General features: G+C 37.2%; 1 protein-coding gene and 1 long non-coding RNA gene across 2 annotated transcripts; one reads left to right on the top strand and one right to left on the bottom strand.

Moving 5' to 3' along the window:
- Window positions 1-2,825: 2,825 nt before the first annotated feature.
- NUCB1 (Nucleobindin 1) lies at window positions 2,826-17,705 on the bottom strand. Its single transcript, XM_086992452.1, has 12 exons — window positions 17,687-17,705; window positions 15,718-15,936; window positions 14,359-14,460; window positions 13,682-13,808; window positions 12,680-12,724; window positions 11,252-11,343; window positions 10,161-10,349; window positions 8,876-9,064; window positions 7,582-7,590; window positions 6,671-6,892; window positions 6,215-6,310; window positions 2,826-6,056 (listed from the first exon to the last, which is right to left on the bottom strand). Exons 2-12 carry the CDS (start codon window positions 15,889-15,891, stop codon window positions 5,394-5,396), a joined length of 1,908 nt encoding a protein of 635 aa, XP_086848578.1. The 5' UTR covers window positions 15,892-15,936; window positions 17,687-17,705; the 3' UTR covers window positions 2,826-5,393.
- A 356-nt stretch (window positions 17,706-18,061) lies between these two features.
- On the top strand, window positions 18,062-20,099 carry LOC147754757 (uncharacterized). The gene is made up of 2 exons (XR_015329915.1): window positions 18,062-18,309; window positions 19,726-20,099. It is a non-coding gene; the product is annotated as an uncharacterized LOC147754757 (long non-coding RNA).

The following is a 20,099-nucleotide window of genomic DNA, read 5'->3' as shown; positions in this document are numbered from 1 at the left end:
TTGCTATAGCCCGTCCACAGGTTGAATTTTCGCGCCCAACGAAACGTGAATGGCAATTTGCCAAGACACTTTATTTCCATCAGTTCGTCTACTGACTAATCAAAAACAAAGCATCACAACAAGCGATACTAGACTGCACATTTTATTAAGGCTGAAATATCCTGCACGTTACAGAGAAGTGTAAATTTTAAAGCTGGTCAATCCACAGCAAAATTGATCCCGCATTAGTTAGCAATGCCTGAGGCAATTTTCAAATTCGTATGGGTATCATCTTGGTGCAGGTCCAAGGAGCATGGCCATCTGACAAGCTATCTTTGCTTTTTAGTCGTGGAAAATACAGAGCGCAGCTATCTTTCTGTTGTTTTTGCAGTAAACAACGAAAACAGTCAGCTTTGGCTATTTCGGGCGATGTTGTCCCACAATACTGTTTCCAATATGGTACAATTTGGATATATCATCTTATTACGCTGACACGCCAAGTTACCAAGACGCTATTTTTCGCGATAGAATATACAAAGCTTGCAACCCATGCCACTTGAATTATAGGCAGGCTGGATTTAATACTTCGTTAACATTTAACCGTTAAGTTTCACAAGAAAACGAAGCTCTCGCATGATTCTTTTCCTGTTTGTCCGGATAAGAATTAAGCATAAGAATATCCTATTTCTCCTTCTATAGCTTTACCTTAGAGCAGCTTCTACTAGGAATTGATCTGCTCAGGGTTTTAGGTCGGTATTTATAATGGCCAAGTTATGCGATGGTCAGGGTCGAACTCACCCCATGTATATCGTTTGGTATATTCATAGTGAAATACATCAGACATTTCGAGCAACAGCGTGACTTTCGCAAAAGGGGTATTAGTCTGCCCGTCTTTAACGTATATGGCACAACAGGTCTGTGGTAAAATGTTCAACGTGAACAGAACCAATAATTGACTGGTGTTTTGTAATTCGCTTACATCAGAAGGAATATATAAACTAGACCCCATATACTACGGAGTCGAATATTGTTAGACCTCGTATATCACACCTGTTTCGACACTGAGCAACACCCGCAATGCTCGAAGTGGGACAAGCCACTACGTACCATTACCGCCGCTGTCGTTTTTGTTTCTAATTATATAGTATCGTCGTGACGTCACTCAATTTCTATCTAAAAGCTACTATCCTATAGTCAAGCGTTGTTAAAAACTCTTCCATTTTAGAATAGTTGCCCAAAGTTGCAACCTGGTGGGAGCGGTCACCGCCCATTGTTGCAATATAACATGCTCATGTTAATGTACTGTTTGTAGCTTACCGAATTTCGTCACAAATTACAAAGAATGTTTACGAGCCCCTTTATCGACTCAGCCAGTCCGATGCTTTGGATTTTCCATCTTAGTACCCTCCGTATGTCAAACAAAGGGGCCAAGTCAATGAAAGCCAAAATGTCTGTGGGCAAATTTTATACTGCAGATGATCTTCTTGGAAGCCTTAGTCGCCTCGCAAAGCAGCTAACAACTGTGAACGATGACACTGAAACAACTGTCTTAAGCAAGATTTTTCTAAGGATGAAAATGAACTAGGAAATCACAGTAAGGTTGGGTAGTACGTGATCAATGCCAAGCTGGAGGTGCGAAAATACATTGAGAGCAGCTTCAAATTCGCGGCCGTTTAAAGGTCTGTGTTGACCTCGAAACAATAAAAATTATCATTTCAATGAAAGGTCTAATGGTAACTGCCAGACGTACAAAGTAACAGCTCGCGTATTCCCACGCGTATTCACAGTTCTTGGCTGCAGCCGCGATATTCCAGCAAGTAGGAACGCCGCCGGTCAATCAAGCTAATCTGTCCATCCGCCATCTTAGTTTAAAACCAATGCAATATGAAACGGCATTCGTAATGATCACGAGAGGATTGAGAGCGTATATATATGTATGTTATGGGTGTGTAGTACGTAGCAAATATGAGGCTATTTACGACATGTTGTTGCATTTAGTCATCCGCTTGGGCCAATATAAGTGCCCCTGTTTAGATGAGAACAGTTTGTGGCCTACAATATAGCCTAATCTACCACCTTTTTGGAGAATCGTAGAACAGTATATACGGAATTGATTTCTTTGCCTTGGGCCAAGAAAAAAAAATGAGCTTTGTGAAATAAATGGGTACTATACTAAGCTATTATTTTCTCTATTATTGTAAAAAACGCCTTCCATTACTGTATCGATATATACGATGATAATAAGGATAAAAAGGAGTGTGATTATTAGGAAATCCTATTAGTTAGATAGATATGTTTGTGCGTCGGGTCGCTACAAGGTATTCGTCACATATTTCTGTCGAAAAAAACCTTTGCACGAAGCTATTGTAGTAAACAGCTTTAATGGACTATAAAGTATAAATATCATAAGTTTTGTTGACGGATTTGGAGGAAGTTCAATTATTGGAAGTCGAAGGTAAACCCCTAAAACTTCCATAAATGTTACACGGGAAATGCGAAATTTCATATTTTTCTTTATCATACGCTCTCGTGGAGTCGTGTAGAGGAAATGTTTGTGTGTCTATTGATAGATTAAAAATTATTAGCGAATATGTTTATACCAATTCGATTAAAAAACCTGTTATTTCTACAGTTTTTTTTTTATTTGTTACGCTAAATATAAAAAAGAAACAATATATCGACTACAGAGCCACGTTGCCTCTAACAAAAATCTCCTTTCATCGGTACGAGCTATTTGTGTGGGCTGGGTCCGACCACGTACTTCGTGACTGATTGAGCTACTTAACTGATGAAGCTATGCCTGCACATAACACCACATAAAAAAAATAAGTAACGAGACATAAATGTATTGTGCAATATTTACAACCTTTTATTTATCGTAATCAGTAACTGACTCCACACGTAACATAGAATAGCTACGAGCTCGTGATCAGCTCTTAGAGAAAGTCAGTGTTGTGCCGATTGGTAAATGAGCGCTACTCTCACGTTCGATTATTTTCTGTGCAGCATCTACGGAGGAGGTGTAAATACTCTTTTCGGGCATTGTTTTGTTTTTCTACTTTCTATAATCGGATTTGTTTTCGCACGTTGATATCCCTACCATCGAATCCAGCAGCACTCAGAACTGTGAAAATTATTCATGCTCGCCAACAACATCTAGATACCTGGTAACGGAATTTCAAATACTGGCTGGCTTCCTATGAGAGCCTATTATGGATATCAACGTCTGCGTCTTCATATGTAAATTACACTTCCTGATTGCTAATGTTTTTCATCCACAGTTCGTTCCGTGGTAAACTAATGCGATTATACATTTTTATCTGTAACTTCATATCGTTACCTATAACTTCAATATTATTAAAAAAGTACTGTCTGACCTTTTCGTCCGAGATGCCTCTCAACTAATTTTACTCATAACTATGTAGATCTTAGGCATCTTTGTTTTTTTCTTTATCATATCTAAATTTACCATATCCATACATTCCGTTTTCTTATTATTGTCCCATTGTTTGTTTACAATTATGCTCGCTCATGATCGAGCGTTATTCCTTAAGACATGGTATCTGGCCCAATGACCAGCGCAAAAACTTTCCACTCCTGACCACGGTGCATCCCGTACAGGTATATATATGGACTTGATAGAAAAAAACATCTTTATATGGCTTTTGTGTTATTATTAATACTTTTATGAATGTTCAATAAAATTTAAAATTACAACACACGAACCGTCATCAATAGTAATTCATTGCTACCATTAACATCATAATCATGTATGCATTTCTGTGCAGTCTTCGTTTGCGTATCGATAAATGCTACGTTATCGGTATCTAGTCCAACGCCTAGACAAGACACGCTCGAAAAAAGAACAATCTTTGTCACTAAAGGTAACACTATATTCACCGTAGGGATAATGGTTTTTTAACTCTACTTTCGATATCTATCCGACGAAACTAATCTCGTATGCTTCTAGTTTCTCGGTATATCAGATCCTTTCAAAAACCCTTAAGGCCTTAAAACCGTTTAATTGAACTTTCAAGCTTTGGCCCGCACTCTACTTATTCCGTTTTTTGCTTTTCTAGCAACAATTACAACAACAACAACAACAACAATAATAACCGCAACAGCTTCGGAGTCCCGTCGGCTCAACAATGATGCTGATGAGCACTCATGCTTGCGCCTAGGTGATGATTCTTACCTGTTGGTGATGTAGTGTGGCTAGACGTGGAAGGTCGATATACCGCTACTTCAACGACTGTGACGGTAATAACCTGATAAAGGTTGTCGCTACGGCTTTCAGCTAATCCTAGTTATTACATTGATATAATACCTTGTAAAATACCTCTATTTAAATCAGTCCCAGTTTGTTCTTGTAGCTGTTGCACATTGATCCATTTTTCTAGCTCTACTAAGTGCCTAATAAATGCTCATTTATAAAGATGAAAAAGCAGCGGATTCGACAAGTTAACATATCCGTTATAAATAAAAGTCTATAAAAATAACACTCTCAGAGGAAAGAGTTGTCTCAATACAACGCATACTTGTAGACGAATATATGGCGTATTTCAGATAAACCATCTAGTTACTTCAGTTCTTTGTATATATATATATATATATATATATATATATATATATATATATATATATATATATACATATTATATTGGACAGTTCCCGGTCAAAATGTGCCCTTTCGTATAGCTTTTAACGCAGTTGCTCAACTTAATATATACGGAAAAGTCTTCCGAATGTGATTTTTACAAAAATGAGTAAAATATTTTGTTCGTATCCGCGTACACTACACCGCGAATAACACTACGTTCATAACAGAAAAACAAATAGCAACCTTAATTAGAAAATAACATTCGGGTTTTTTAAGTGAGCCCAATAAATCTAATCCAGCTAGAAACTGGTCTGACTGGACGTTAAGCCAATTATCTACCTCTATATCTCTCCCATTCTCCATCAGCGATAAAGCCCAACATCCATCCATAGCCCCTGCAGATATAGCAGCCTGATACAGTTGGGCGAAATCCGTAAAACGATAGGGCCACTAAGTGGTCATTGCCACTTTAACCCAACCAAAATGGCCCTGTCAGTGGTGCCAAATGATCGATTGTGCGTCGCTAATCAATCGAGTTGCTTTTTTTGCACGACCTCCTTTCTTTCCTTTTGTTTCACTCTCTCAGTAATAATTAGCCACTTGTTCGGATCAAGATGTTTTATCTGTTAATCGCGTTGACTTTGTAACTTAATGGCAGCATACAACATTACTATATCCATAATGATTCATCATTACAAACTAAAACAAGATCTATTAAATGTATATAACATATATTAAAGAACTAAAACAGAGATGTTTCAGAACCCAGTGCTACAACAACGATATGATTCTCTGCTGCACGCTAAAATCGTGCTTATGACCGAGCACTGACTTGATTTGGAAGAACTGGGGGATTCACCGGTTTAAACTGGGCCTGCTGCTGTTGCTGCTGTTGTATATTTGCATTTGCTTGAATATGAGGTTGCTGGAATGCTTGCTGTTGTGACGACGCTTGTTGATTTAGTTGCTGTTGTTGTTGCCTCACTTGGTTTAACTGTCCTTGCTGCTGCTGCTGCTGCTGCTGCTGTTGTTGATGCTGTCGAGATGAGCTTGCGGTATTGAATTGCTGCGAAGGAGCATTATAGTGCTGAGCTCCTCCCTGGTTATACTGCTGGGACTGGTGCTGAGTAGGAAGAAGCTGCTCGTTGATATTGTTTTGTACCTGGTTAGGCTGGGGTGCAGCAGCTAGCGCGTTGCCAACCGTCACTTTCGGAGGAGGGAGTCCCTGCGGCGGATGCTGCGGAAGTTGTTGGTACGAGTTGGGGTTCATCTGGTGCCCCACCGGAGCTGCAACGGGCATTTGCGGATTGATACCCTGATGTCCCATAGACGGTAGCGCTTGCGGTGGCTGGCCGTAATCGCCGTGTTGTTGATAAACCTGTTGTCCCATAGTTGGATTAACTTGTGCAACGCCTTGGGGCATGTAAGCCACCCGTTGGCCTTGTGGGTAGCCCATTTGGGGTATTGCCTGCAATGGCTCCAGTCAAATTAATAAACCTCTTTATCAAAGCCCAGCAAGCATTACAGAATCAGTAGTGGGATGTTTATTGAGGCCCATCACCAAAACAATTTGGCCGTTGTTCTAGTTCGCTCCAGACAGCGAATCTGAGAACAGGGAAGTGAAATATTCCTTACCTGTTGGTATCCATGCGGAGGGCCCTGAGGAGCCCCATATCCTGGGTGATACTGAACATTCGGAGGATCTCCTGGATGATAGCCGTAGCCCTGAGCCTAAAAATATATTAAACAAATGTTCAAGTGATACTTATTGACAAAATCATGTTACAGTTATAATCAGAACCCAATGGCTTGCGAAGTGTATTCTAAACATTTTTACGTTCAGATTTTTTTCTAAAGTTCATTTTACGTTTTAATATCTTTGATTTATCGTGCTCTCGGGCCCCGCAATATGATCCATAGCCCTCCGTGTTCAGGTCCACAGATTTAAAGTGCGATGTTTAGGAAAATAATATGCAACGAAACATAATTATGTTACTCTTTTTGAAGAAATTATAGCGTAATTAGAATGGCTACGGAAGAAATGTGACATGAGCATGCACAATAGAGTATTACTGGTTCTTGTAAACTGACCATCGCCATTTGCATCTGCTGTTCCCGCATTTGCATAAATCTTTGTAGCTCTTCCTGTGTGTAAATTTGCTGCTCATCTAATCCTTTCCAGCCGTTGTCCTGTTCAAATTCCTGCGTTCGTGTCATGTCGAGAAATTCCTGCCTCGAAATCAGACCATCTTTGTCTTTGTCGACTTCTTTGAAGACGTGTTCACGCATTCTGTTTACCTCTTCCTCCATTTCCTGCAAAATGGCACATGGGCAAACGGCACACAACACCGTGCGATAGGTACAAGGCAAAGACTATAACAAACAGATCAAAAGCGGCCAAGCAAGCTCGAGGGAAAAATTAATAAAGGACATTTCACAAAAATAAATTGGGGGTCTTACTTATACTCATGTTCTAAAACAGCTTGGCAGAATTACATACTTTCCAACCAGTTTTCACACTGAATGATAACCATATTCAACACTGGCTATTATCAAGAGTGTTGTCCTTCACGAATAAAAACAGTTATCATCTATTCAATTAGATACTTCGGAATTTCTCCTTTTAATTTCCGTAATTAGAATGTAGCGTAATTTCTTTCGGGTGAGTAACAAAAGATATTGAATACATCGCATACTGATCTTCTTTCATGGAATTTTTATCCAGAGATTGACACCGAAAACGAAAAGGTCTTTCAAAAAAAGGAAACAGTTGATTTCGAAAGACGTGGGAAAGTTAATTATAACCATATTATGTGTCATTGTTTAGTGTCATTCTATTAAGCAACAGTTAACGTATTGACCAGCTGAAGCGTGGACAACGGGAGAAAAGGTTGGGAAATGACTGAAAAAAAAATAATAACAAAATTATAAGCACAGGTTAAACGTGCAACAACAGTTGTAGTCCGTGCAAAATGAATGTAACGCAAGGGATTATAACTTACCGTTTGCCTCTGAAAATTCAAAAAAAAAGAAAGGACAAAAGCAAAACACAACAGAAACCACAAGAACAATAATATAATCGTAACACCGCCTATACTAAGGCAACTACAGTCAATGACATCGACTTACAGAATATGCAGTTTCATACCATATATGTTAATAATTACCTATAAAGTCCTCGAAAATAGACAACCTATTTTATTATCACGGCGATCCAAGTTCACAAAAAACAGCAGAAACAATTTTCTTTATCAGCAGGGTTCTTCATAACGCGGAACTCGAGAATGTAAAGTTTACATATGAGAAAACTAATTTTCAGATGTAGAAATACATGAACGAATCCCAGCCCCGGACAGCTCCCGATCTTAGTGTTCCGCCCGACAAGCAAAGCGTCGAGATAACGAAGTGCCTAGGTATCGCTCACGGATAGGATTTTTTTCTGGTTTTTATTTGTTTTTCATATTAATTTATGTCCTTCAAACTGATCCCAAATGTTTCAGGACACCTACATATTTATGTGTTTAATTAAATACTCTTAACGGAAATAAAATATAGTGAAATATCCTAAAAACGTAATTTACTTTTCTCTGACAAAACGATGTCCTGGGTAATCTTTTTTGGATAAAATTAGAAACCACTCAATACATATGAGAATCGGCTTTTAAAAACTTAGGTGACAGGTGTCAGAAGTGAAAAAAGCTAAATCGAATCTGGAATGTTTTGCCTTATACGGGGGCATTAACAAAACATTTGTTAGCTTCTCTAAAATAGTAAATAAATTATAATGCGAACATAAAAGTATTAGGGAGAACATATTGTATCCCAATTGCTTGTCTACTTTTGGGTTAGGTTTATAACCAAATTAAAGGATAAAGCATTTTTGATGTTCTTAAACCTTTTTACCAAGCCCAATATAATATTAGGGTAGCAGTGCAACCCATTTAAAGCGCTGATTCCACAATTACTTCCTAGAAACGGAAAATAGACAAGTAGTGATTTTTGCCGGCAAAGAAGCGAAATTGGAGGACCAAAATTAAATGACGAGATCGATCATAATAGAAAAATTCCAATAGGTGAACATGAGCTTAGTAACGCGAAGTCAACATCGCCGATGTATTCTGTGATAAGTCGATTCGATGCAAACATATTGAACTTTTAATGCAAAGGCGTTGCACAAAAATCCCGATCTAAAGCTTTAAAGTTTAACTGACACAACCAATTGTGCGACACAGACTTCATAGTAAGAAGAAAAATGTTTGTTTTTTCCGTGAACATGTTGCGAATGCCAATACTTACCCTGGGATCGCCAGGATTTTGAGGGTCAGACATGTACATCTTCTTGGCTTCGAGCTGAAGGATCGCTTCGACTTCCTGCTCGTCAAGCACACCATCGCCATTAAGGTCGTGCATTGCGAAGAACGTCTTCGGATCAAAATCTTGCTTTTCCATGTGATCCTCTTCCTCCCACACTTGCTCTAGTTGAGCCTGTATTTAATCAGTAGAAATCAGAACGTAGTGGACACTGGGTTAGTGACAGTAAAACAAACACATACGCAACAAAATGTGAGAGCTTTAATTCAAAAGTAAAGCCAAAATGGCTTCGATGTGCATATGTATATATAGAGTGTAGCACCTAAATTAGGACAAATCTTAACGTGTTGTTTATTATAATGGACATGCGTTCATCTGATACCGTCCCTCAGGTACCAGGCGAAAGCCAGCCCTTTCTGCTTCACAATAGCAAACTCATCCTGATAAAAAACAGAATGTTGTTTTCATAATTTGAGCTAAGATCAGTTATTATTCAGTCTACCACTCCCACCGAGATTATGAATTCTTTAGGCCTTTCCAAACTGATAGTGTTCTGCGTAAATAAATATGCGATTGCAGAAGAAGTTGAAAAAATTTCCAATATAGCACAATGAAAAATCCACGTCAAACAAAAAAAAGATATTACGGAAGTTGATTGCTGCCGCTAGAACGTGCATTTCTGATGATCCTTTTGTTTCGATAGAGGCATCAGTGGAACCAGATGTAAGTGGACGTACGATGTTGTGGATTGTTCACGAAGAACAATAATGTTTAGATTTGACGGGTGTAATTTGGCGCTCAGTCCCGTCAAGAAAAAAGTAGTAGGAAGATTTTTCTCTGAAAATGCTTTTTTACACTGAATGCAAAAATAGTCACTACCAGGTTTACGATCCAAAGGACGTGCCTATTGTCGTTAGAAGCAAATTTTTGGGCGAACTTCAGCTTCTGAGTATCGTGTCCAGTGCCATCATATCTCTTTTAGAAAAACAAATGCTTTATTAAAGAAGTTAGTTCGCATCGATGTTTTTCGACCATCGATAGCTGAATTGTTTGAAGGAAGACAACACACGGCGTAAGCACTAAATTGAAGCTAAAATAGTGCTTATACTTACTAAGCAGAAATACTTCTAGCGCATATGAAACATTTTGTTAAAATATCTGTCTTTGTTTGAACACAGTCTTGGGCAATTAAGCAAGAAAACTCCAATTTAGGTGCCGAACTCTAAATGTATATATACAGTGGCCGGGGTATGTGATAGCAGCAACGTACCTTACTTCCAGGATGGTGTGCTTGGGGATGTTTCCGATGCTTTTCATCTTCGTGTTTTTTCTGCTCGATATTTTTCTGATCTTCGGTCATATTCTTAAGACCCTGTTGAAATTCAAATTCCTTTTCCATCTCGTACTGTTTAAATTCAGCTTTACGAGCTTCATCTAGTTTTTCAAGGTCGCGTGTTGCCTTCGAAACAGATTCACAGTCATAGTTCATTGCTAACGGTATATTCTTAATCGATTCCATTTATAGGGTCGGATTTAGCGAAAGTACCGTCTATTATGCCCAATTCTATGACTATGAAACGGATAAAAACATTTCCATGGCATCAAGCAGAAATTTCGCCGTGGTACCATCGTAGCATCCATGGCATCGAGCAGAATTTTGCAACCTCGTATTTAGGCAGTCGGTGGCTTAGAACACCAATTTAAAGTAGATATAAAAAAAAAAAAGTACTAACTGACACTGAAATATGTTATTAAGCCATTCGTTCCACCATTTATCATTCAATGAACAGTCTTTTGCTTTAAAAGTGATCTTTCTAACATACAACACGGTATATCCTGGCGGTAACTCCTGTTGACTGTATAGTAGGAACCGCGCATCTCTATAAACAGCTATATAAAACAGCTAGTGAACAAGCACCAAAAAAACGACGGTAATAAAAGGAGCATTGTCACTAAAAGTTCGTTTTACTTCATAAAAATGTTTTCAAGTCAACATGTTGTTGATTTCGAAAAATGCATTTGTCCAAACATTTTTCTAGCCGTATAGTGCTAACTACTGAGAAAGCGGCCTCAGACCTGATTGCTATCTCAAAATAATAGTGCTGGCAGTAAAATGAGGAACCTGTATGCCCGAATTACACTTACTTATTTTAGTACTTATAATTATACCTATGATAAGGTGATGGATCAGATTAACATTTACAACATTGGTAACCTTCCTTTGCTCGTTTAATTAAAAAATTCACTTCGGTAAGCCTCGACCCATCGCCTGAAACAAACTGTTTATTAGAGCTCTCTCTTCACCGTTTCCTTCTGTCAGATTGGTAAGTGATTTCTTTGCCACCAGGAAAATACACTTACAGCGAGGATTAGCTTCTTCAGATCTTCAATTTCGAATGTGTGCTGATTGTCGTGATCCAGATGGTCGTTGATTAATTTGTCACGATCAAGACCTAAAATACAAAAGAATTTGTTTCAATGTTTATTAAGTAAAGCACAATGACGTACGCTTAGACTGGCATCACGCAATCACGGACCCAACTATTATCTTTTAGAGGTACCTGCACACGCCATCATTGTCCATAAACGTATGCCAACAAATGCCTGTTCGCTAGGAAATACGACATGTAAAATACGCGGGTGAATGCTAAATATAATATAAAAAAAATTTCGCATAAAATATAATTACTGTTTGAATATATCACGATTAGTAACGAAATTGTCGTTAATGAAGGACAAAATCGCTAATTAAACAGGTACACAAGTTTATACAATTTCGGCATAATACACACAACTAAATAAAAAGATCACACAAAGGATATTCTACATTGCTTTTTCACCAACCCAGGAGAGCTAAATCATCGTGGATTTTGTTAGTATTCCATTCTAGTACCGAATCGGACATAAACGGTCGGAGACCGTGTGCTTAGAAACTGTTCGTTTAAAAGGGATTTAATGCCTCATTAAAAGGATTATTTTGATAAAATACAATATATTACTTTTATCATTTGAAACTAAGTCTAAGCTATCGGGCTTAAATCCAGAAAAATTAAATTTAGAGCAAAATGTAACTTTAATATACTTTTTTTATTGCTTTTTCATCTGAGAGCTAATTCTTTTTATAGGTTACATTAGAATTTAATTTAGTTTTTTTCGTAAAGTTCGTAGAGTTTTTCCGTTATGTGACAGAAAATTATAAGGCTAAAACTCGTATTGCTAAAAAATAGTTCAACGCCTATCATGAAATAGTTCGATTTCAACCCTTAGAGACAGCTGCCAACAAATTTCTTACTTTAATTTCCGGAAACTTTCCGGTACGTCGCGCATTAACAAGCAGTTATATATATATATATATATTTTTTTTTAAATAATACTCAAATAACCAAAGCGAAGTGAGTAAACTTATACGAAAAAAAAGAACGGATAACACAGCCCTTCTTTCTATTTAAATTACCAACCAGCAAAACGCATATTGTAATAAACACAGAAATACTATACATTCATTCCAGTCATCTGGTAAAGTTATCGATAACATTTGATGATGATATAAAGTTAGTCTTTAGCGTATCTGCGGTTAAAGTTTCGAAAACCAATTCGCGAGAGAATGATCAAACAAATAAAAAAAAATATGAGAAATAGCTGCGGCAACAACCTCGACCGAGAAGTAAAGAACACAGAGTAGCGAACATCGTCAAAAAAGTAACTGCGGTACGTATTAAATAAAAGACATGATGAAAGACTTCTATTGACAATGCAACGAAGTTAGAAAGAAGTTCATTGTTAGGTTACCTTTTTTTGGCACCGACCTCCAGAGTCGGCCGTCTCGGTATACGCCTTCCGTTCAAGCAGCACAAACGCCAAGCGACCACCATAGAAATGTTAGTTATCATTTTAACATTTTCATTGATTCGCCATTAGCACTTACCAACGGAACTTACTCTCAAATAATATACAAATTAAAAATGGAATAAGGGCTAAGCGACGCTAATATCGCTTGATATTGTGTTTAGCAATGGATTAAGCAATCTGATTGCTAAGCATAAAACTGGCAGAGAAAAGTGCTTACCAACTTATAGAAGTTGGCATTGACTCAGGTCACTTGAGCTCAAACACCAGCGATGTGTTTGGTAGAAGAAAAAGATCTATTTATAAAGGATCTATTTTTCATTGATTTACCCGACTACGCTTATCGAGTCAGTTTTAAGTTATGTTCCTAGTTCACGGAACGACAAGTCAAAAAACTAAGTGTCTGGCAATAAAAAGAACCGAAATTACTGATTTATGATTAGAGTCCTAACAAAAAGCATACGAACCTGGGATGAAGTTAAAAAAAAAACTGAAAAACATCATATTTAATTTTTTTTTTGGTATTTAATCACAGGTCAGGTGCTGTTGGCATGTACGAGTCTTGATGTTTAAAATTATATAATTAAACAGTCGAATCGTAATATGCTGTTCATGGAAAACTGTTCATAAAGACTACCGTTTCTAAGCTCAATTCTCGTCCTTTCCCAACGTCCTTTCGCCGCAAACTTCTCCCACAATCTCCGAAAACCAATAAAAATTAATATATTACAAATATATGCTTTTTAAGATAGAGTGCTATACTTTTAAGTTACGGTGAACCAAATGCGAGGTTGTGGTATCTATACCAGTCGAACATGGAACACAGACAATTATGGTTAAAGGCTCAAATGAAGTAAACGTAATTACTGTGTAAACATGCCTAGAAGGTCAGAGTCTCTGTTAGTGTAAGTTCCTTTTTTATTGATGACGAGTAAATTAACTTACCATGCTCAAGTTCATTCTTTTTTTGAGTCAACTTCCGCAAGCGGTCTACCTCGATCCTTTTAAGTTCATCCAATTTTGTCCGAACTTTATGGTCAACTAAATCAAGATGCGTTGCAATTTGTCCATTCTGAAACCAAACAGTTTCTTGTCAGCTATAGACATGGATACGGAAATAGACTTCTGGTGTAACTAATGAGCAAGGGTATGTGCTTGTGCGGAAATGGAAACACCCTAGACAAAATAAATCATGCCTTAAACATAGTCAATTTCGGCATCGATTCCGTTTGAAATTGACAAGTCATCATTAAAAGTTAACCGGTTTAACCTCTTAGGAGTAAATTTGGCGCTAAAATAGAGAAATCGAGTAACTCGGTTTAAACACTCAAAGCATTTCTAGAAATAAGGAATCATGTTATGCAAGGACTAGCACAGTTGTAAACGGGCTAAAATCAATTGGATATCTTAGTATAGAGAGATTGTACCATTCCTTCAGGTTCGATACAATAATATATCACAAGAATAAACTTTGATGTATATAATAGAATTCGAGAAATATGATCAAAGAACGGTTGTAATACATAGTTTCGTATAATAATCCCTAAAGAAAAATTCTTAAAAATCAATAAGGCATGTATATCTAAGATTTTGTGGGATTTACAAACAACTGAGAAGCTTACTCTAATGTCCGCCTCTGATACGTTTTCAAGTTTCTTGGCAAACTCCTTATCAGTTTCCAAAATTTTCACAACCTCCGCCAGGTAACGGCCATATTCGAGATTCTGGAAGATAAACAATTCCGATAAGTAGTACTGAAAAGCTTTGCCTAAAACTATGATATCTGATTTTACTCGACTGCGAGGTATCGTCCTTGTTAATATAACTGTTTGGTTTTGGAACAAAAAGATTGTAGGAAAAGTATATTTTTCTCTCTGCAAACTAATATTCAACTGTCAAATTCTGGTCTAGCTGATCAATTACAACATAAAGAAATAGAAATTATAATCTTTAAGCCAATACGATGAATAAGATTTACGATGAACGTTGCCAAGAAGTTACTTCAAGCGACCATCATTCAAGACTCCATCGCCTTCTAGCCGCTGCATCAAAATTCCGTTGTGCATTTACCAAAATGTTTAACAGAGCACCGTTACGATGTTTCTATTACAGTCTTAAGAAGCATAATATTCTTGATATTCACCAAAGGACTTCTTGATAAGGCGAGCGACAGCTATTTAGTACTGTTCCTTATTATTAAGCAGTTTGCTTTGAGTTGTGGAATTACGCTTCAGTAACTGATAATAAGGGTGGCCATATAAAATCATATTACATTCAAAAATAGGTTAACAAATTGAAAATTTTAGTTAAACTATCGATACAAATTTTTCAAATGTTTCCATAAAAACAGATAGCTCCATTGACTAGTAGCAGATGACGTGTTCATCAATATTCAAATAGAAGAAAATTAGAGACTGCGAAAACTTTTGCTCACAGATGATTAAATGATAGATGTAATGAAACTGGTCTACTAAGGGAGTTGCCATTAATTATCAGATACTAATACGAGAACTTGGAACGAGAGCAAAGACCTTTTCCACTACTCATTATTTACAAAGTCATAAATCAGCCGAAACAGCTCCACATTTCACTTACTCTAGAATTCTTAATTTTCGCGAGGAGTAATCAGCTTTCGAAATGAATTACATGGTAGGTCATGAAGATGTAACGAATTTCTACATTTGAGTCGAATTAAAGGCATGACACACGATACACAAGATCGAAGTATTTTTTTTTTTAAATATCTGGAAGGCTCTATTTAACTTCAATGTTAAATAAAAGTACTATTGACTCATTTCTTAGCATATAGTGATAATCTTTTTTTTTTTTGCAAAAAATTGAAGCTTAACTAAGAACGAAATGTAGTAATATAGATGTGCTTTATTGTTTAAAAAAAAACTTCCACTGCCTGCTAAGAATAAGACATCGAATGTGTAATCCTAAATTAATCAAGTATTTTCAAAGCATTTAAGCACACTTACAAAAGCGGGGTCTGTCTCATTATTGACGTTATGCGGAGTCCCAGTATTTTGTGCAGGGACCTTGTTACTATTTGGATCTACCGGGGGACAGACAATTGTGCCTAGTATAGCCGATACAACTAAAAATCCACCGAAAAACCGCTTCTTATAAGATGCTCTTTTCTCTGAGCCCATGATTATTTGAGCAAATAAAGCTGTCGTTCTCCGATGCCCTTTCACCTGTAATTTAAGATAGCAGAGTCTTAATTAATATCATACTTATTACTGAACTAATGAATGTAACGTCGTTGACACATAAAATATACGTTGGATTTCATCATACTATGTGAAGGTCAAAAATTTTCCATTGCTGAATAGCACTACATTCGACCCATGACTAAATAAGAAGTACGTCGCTGCTACAAAAGTGACTTATGCCCCCCTCCCCCCCTCGTCAACAAAAGGACAAAGGGTTGAGCGCTGAGAAAATAGATCTCTCAAAAAAGCATATAAATCGCGCAGAAACGATATGTATCTAGTATATATATTTAGTAATTGACGTAAACGGAAATGTTTTTTTGATAACTGATGAAATTACGTTATCACTGCTGTGTGTCCGACGTAGTCTTTTTTATAACGTAGAAAATTACGTCGCATCCAAACAAAGTCTTTGAATAGGATGATTTAATTGTTGATGAAGGTTTCTGCATGAACTATAACATTTGTTAACATAGAAATGAGAGGGCACACACTGGTGTATAGAAGAAGTAATATGTCTACGTAAAGCAACCAGGAATCACTGGAGGGATTGACTAAGCATATTGAAGCAAGTATCAGGTTTTGTCTGTTGTCGAGAGGCTCATTTGAAAAAACAGGATTGACGTTATTGCCTTCTATGCAATTTTACAGGCATATAGTTAAATCGCACTTATCAAGCTGATACAAAAAGGAAAAGCGTAGACCTATTTTTAAATTGACACTCACGTGGGAACTACCACATGACAAAATACCTAATATGTGACTGAATGAAAAAGGAAAATGGACTCATAATATAAATGTATAAGCCACTTTTTGTGTATGACGAAATATCTTTTTACGTAAAAAAGGCCTATTTGGACTGACAATTTACAGCACTATATATATGTATATATGTGCCATGCACTCCGATAAAAGAGGGTCAAAGGCCAAATAAGGCTGATAAAAAATTGGCGCTAATTGAGCCAAGGGTAGGTAATGTATCAAAGTATATTGGCATCTTTTGCACTAAACAGAGTTTGGTTTTTGAATATGGTACTTTTATTCTTTTCGAATCATGTTAGTAGAAAAACTATCGAAAAAGTTATTTTGGGGATACAATATGCTATGATTGAACTGCGATTAGATTGGAAAAAGATGATCGTGTGAATTATGAAAAAAAATCGTTTACTAGCTACTACAAAAAGCTTTTCTTATTACAGTTCTTTAAATATCTAATTTCGTAAAAGTACGTAATCTTTTATCTCAAATACCATAAACAAGAACTATTGAACTTTGCATTATTTAAGGACTATTTCTCACTCAGCCTTTTTGCTGTGCCTGGCATATTGTGCACTCCGGCTATTTGGACAAAGTTACACACGTATCTACAACGTAAACGACTTCACACAACATTGCAATTACTTATAAAATTGGCCTAATCAATTCAGGCACTTAATAATTTACGCCAAATAGTGGTTCTCGATAGAGGAATTTTCAGGAAGGTATTATGAAAGTTACTATTTGTTTAATCTAATTTTAATGCTAATAAGTTATCTGCAGAGCAGTTTAGCTGCGGGAAAAGGTGTCAGTACTCCCTATAGTACACGTCCGGAATCGTTTTTCAGATACATTGACACAGAAGTTAAGCAGGCTAAAGGAGGCACGAGCATGATGAAAGCAAATCGCTAACTGCCGCAATTGCGGAAATGATCACAAGCTTAAACCCATATGAGTACTTATATGGGAATTTTACAGTATCGGTAGGTCTTCCGCATCGATGAACTGGCAAACATATGGTCCACTACCATTGGCTGTGCGACTCAATGCTTGCATTCGTATCTTCAAGCGACCGGTTTTCATTGATAGTCAACTTGATGTCGTGTGCACGCTTTTAATGCCGCTAAACTCAAGCATCCCTTGTACTTCAACATAGAAACTTTGGATAAGAACAACTCACCATGGGAGAAAATGCAAAATAGTAATTAAAAACTCCGCCACTTCACACGGAACCCGTGAAGTAAAACACACACACACATAGGAACAAACGTTATACATCAGCAGCAAAGAGACCACCTCTTGGAAACTACGTGGATCTCTCCTGTCAGCTGGCCACAGTTGAGGAGACAAAAATAGACTGTGGCTCCCAGTTAAAAAGTACGCCGGAATGAAGCGTTTGCGGCAGACACCGTTTTCACATCGAACAACTGGACCTGTTTTTAGATCCTGCCTGCGCTGTTTTGGATAACTAAGTAATAAATTGGTCTCATCAACGCACAAACATGAATAACTAGCAAATGTAACGTTGTTTGGTGTGAGGAGTCGCGATCTTCGTTTAGTGCTAAAGATGTGAATTTTAGCAGGGCGCGAAAAATTCAGGTGATCTTTAAACGTAGTTTCGATGGGTTCCAGGTTCTGTACAGATGCAATTCTGCACCAGTTCATATTTAGATAATTGACAACGCTTGCAAAATATGGGGTGGCTCGAGTCCCGATGATTTAACTGAGGGCATGCAAAGCAATTGTCGTCCTCCAGATCGAAGGAATCTAAAATAGCAATGACCTTAATTATAGAAATGATTATTAGAATACCGTGTTCAAATATATATAACACATCAGATAAGTCGCCGAAGTTCATGCTCAATGGGCGTGTTGCTGCATTGAAAACTTATTTTTTGTCTTGTTTGATAATACTGGAAAAACGCAAGCATATTGTGTAGCGTCTGCGCGAATGTCTAGTACTACACCTTTTTAAAGTAGGTACTGATCTAAACAAATTTGGGCTAAACATTCTCCATTATATATATGAAAGTATTATCTCCCGCTAATCTCCCAGCTCTGCTTTTGGTATTCAAGCTATGTCATATTTAAAAGCTGCATTAGGTTAGATCTAGAGCTCTCTTTTTATTATAATTATGTTACTGTCTTAAATACTTGTGTACAATAGCATATCGTAAATTTGAAACAAAACTTTTTATGTTATTAGGTAATACGGCGCTTTAAATGATCGCACGAACTTCAATAGTCGCTATTCGGTCTTCTGCTGCGTTTAAAAGAAGCATAAACATTCTTTGTGAATTTGAACTTGCCATGAGTTTAATGCTACGAATATTATGATACTTCTCGCTGAAAGTTCATATTTCATTAACTTGACAAAGTCCCGAAGTACATTTTCACTGGAGAAAGCTGAGTAAATGACATTCGACAGCTCACGTTTTTTGGTTGCAGCTGGAGGAAACGATAATTATAAATACTTGGATATTAGAGTGTGGATTTTGCTTCGCGCGTCCGCCTTATTCATACACAGTAAGCCTGTGATATAGAGACAACATTGCATACCTATAGAATTGATGCAATGTCAGGCATCCTCTGTACTACGAATTTCTATACCAAGGAACAACAACAGATATGGCAAGCTAATTGGGACGCGTATATACGTTGAGCTTAATGCTCGGCCGCGTTTCCTTTTTTATTTAACTGATTTGATATCACTTACATTTAGCTTAGCTTAGACTAAAGGTTGAATAATTTGCCATTCCATTGTGAGCTTACACTTTTAGGGTTGCCATTCTTCTAAGATCGTACCATAGTAATGCCGGTTCTCCGTCGCAGTAATTCTACTCACTATTCAAATGCATCGTAGTTACCCAGCTTTACGTATACGGTTTTCCTAGGGAATATTTCAGTAATCCTTCTGCCATTTAAATCATCAGCCTACTATCATGTTTGCTTTGAGTCGCACTTAATCCCTAGCATAAACTCAACGCCCTGTTACACCCTGTTTTCCCATTTCAGTAAATTCTACCACCCGGAAAAGTACTCAGCCAACCGAAGAACATGCCTACATGGTTAGATTATATATATAAACCATTTTACTTAATTGTGATAACTGCATAAACTATGAAAGATTTGTTATTATATATATATATATATATATATATATATAAAGTTTGAAGGACATAACTTTCTTTATAAGGATTATCAGTAAATCCTTCTTCACTTGTTGGCGATGAAGCGGTAGTCCATCGATCTCAAGATTGTCAGTAAATTTCGTGGCGGAATATGCAGCGTGGGCTTCTCTCGATACTAATAATGTTCCACTTAGGTGCCAAAGAATCGTTCCGTGCATGTAATGTTAATAATACCCTAGATCATTCAATTTACAGAGA

The sequence above is a fragment of the Varroa destructor genome, unplaced genomic scaffold (assembly GCF_002443255.2).
Source record: "Varroa destructor unplaced genomic scaffold, Vdes_3.0 BEIS01000006.1, whole genome shotgun sequence".
NCBI classification, from domain to species: domain Eukaryota; kingdom Metazoa; phylum Arthropoda; class Arachnida; order Mesostigmata; family Varroidae; genus Varroa; species Varroa destructor.
This window is presented reverse-complemented; position numbering and strand designations above follow the sequence as displayed.

Bases quoted from the DNA above. Each gene is read 5' to 3' on its own strand.
- NUCB1 (XM_086992452.1), bottom strand. From the start codon at position 15,891: ATGGGCTCAGAGAAAAGAGCATCTTATAAGAAGCGGTTTTTCGGTGGA. The intron at 10,350-11,251 runs GTAAGTGTATTT...TCTGTTTCGAAG, and splicing joins TGAAGAAGCTAATCCTCGCT to GCAACACGCGACCTTGAAAA. The intron at 6,057-6,214 runs GTAAGGAATATT...ATTTGACTGGAG, and splicing joins CTCCGCATGGATACCAACAG to CCATTGCAGGCAATACCCCA.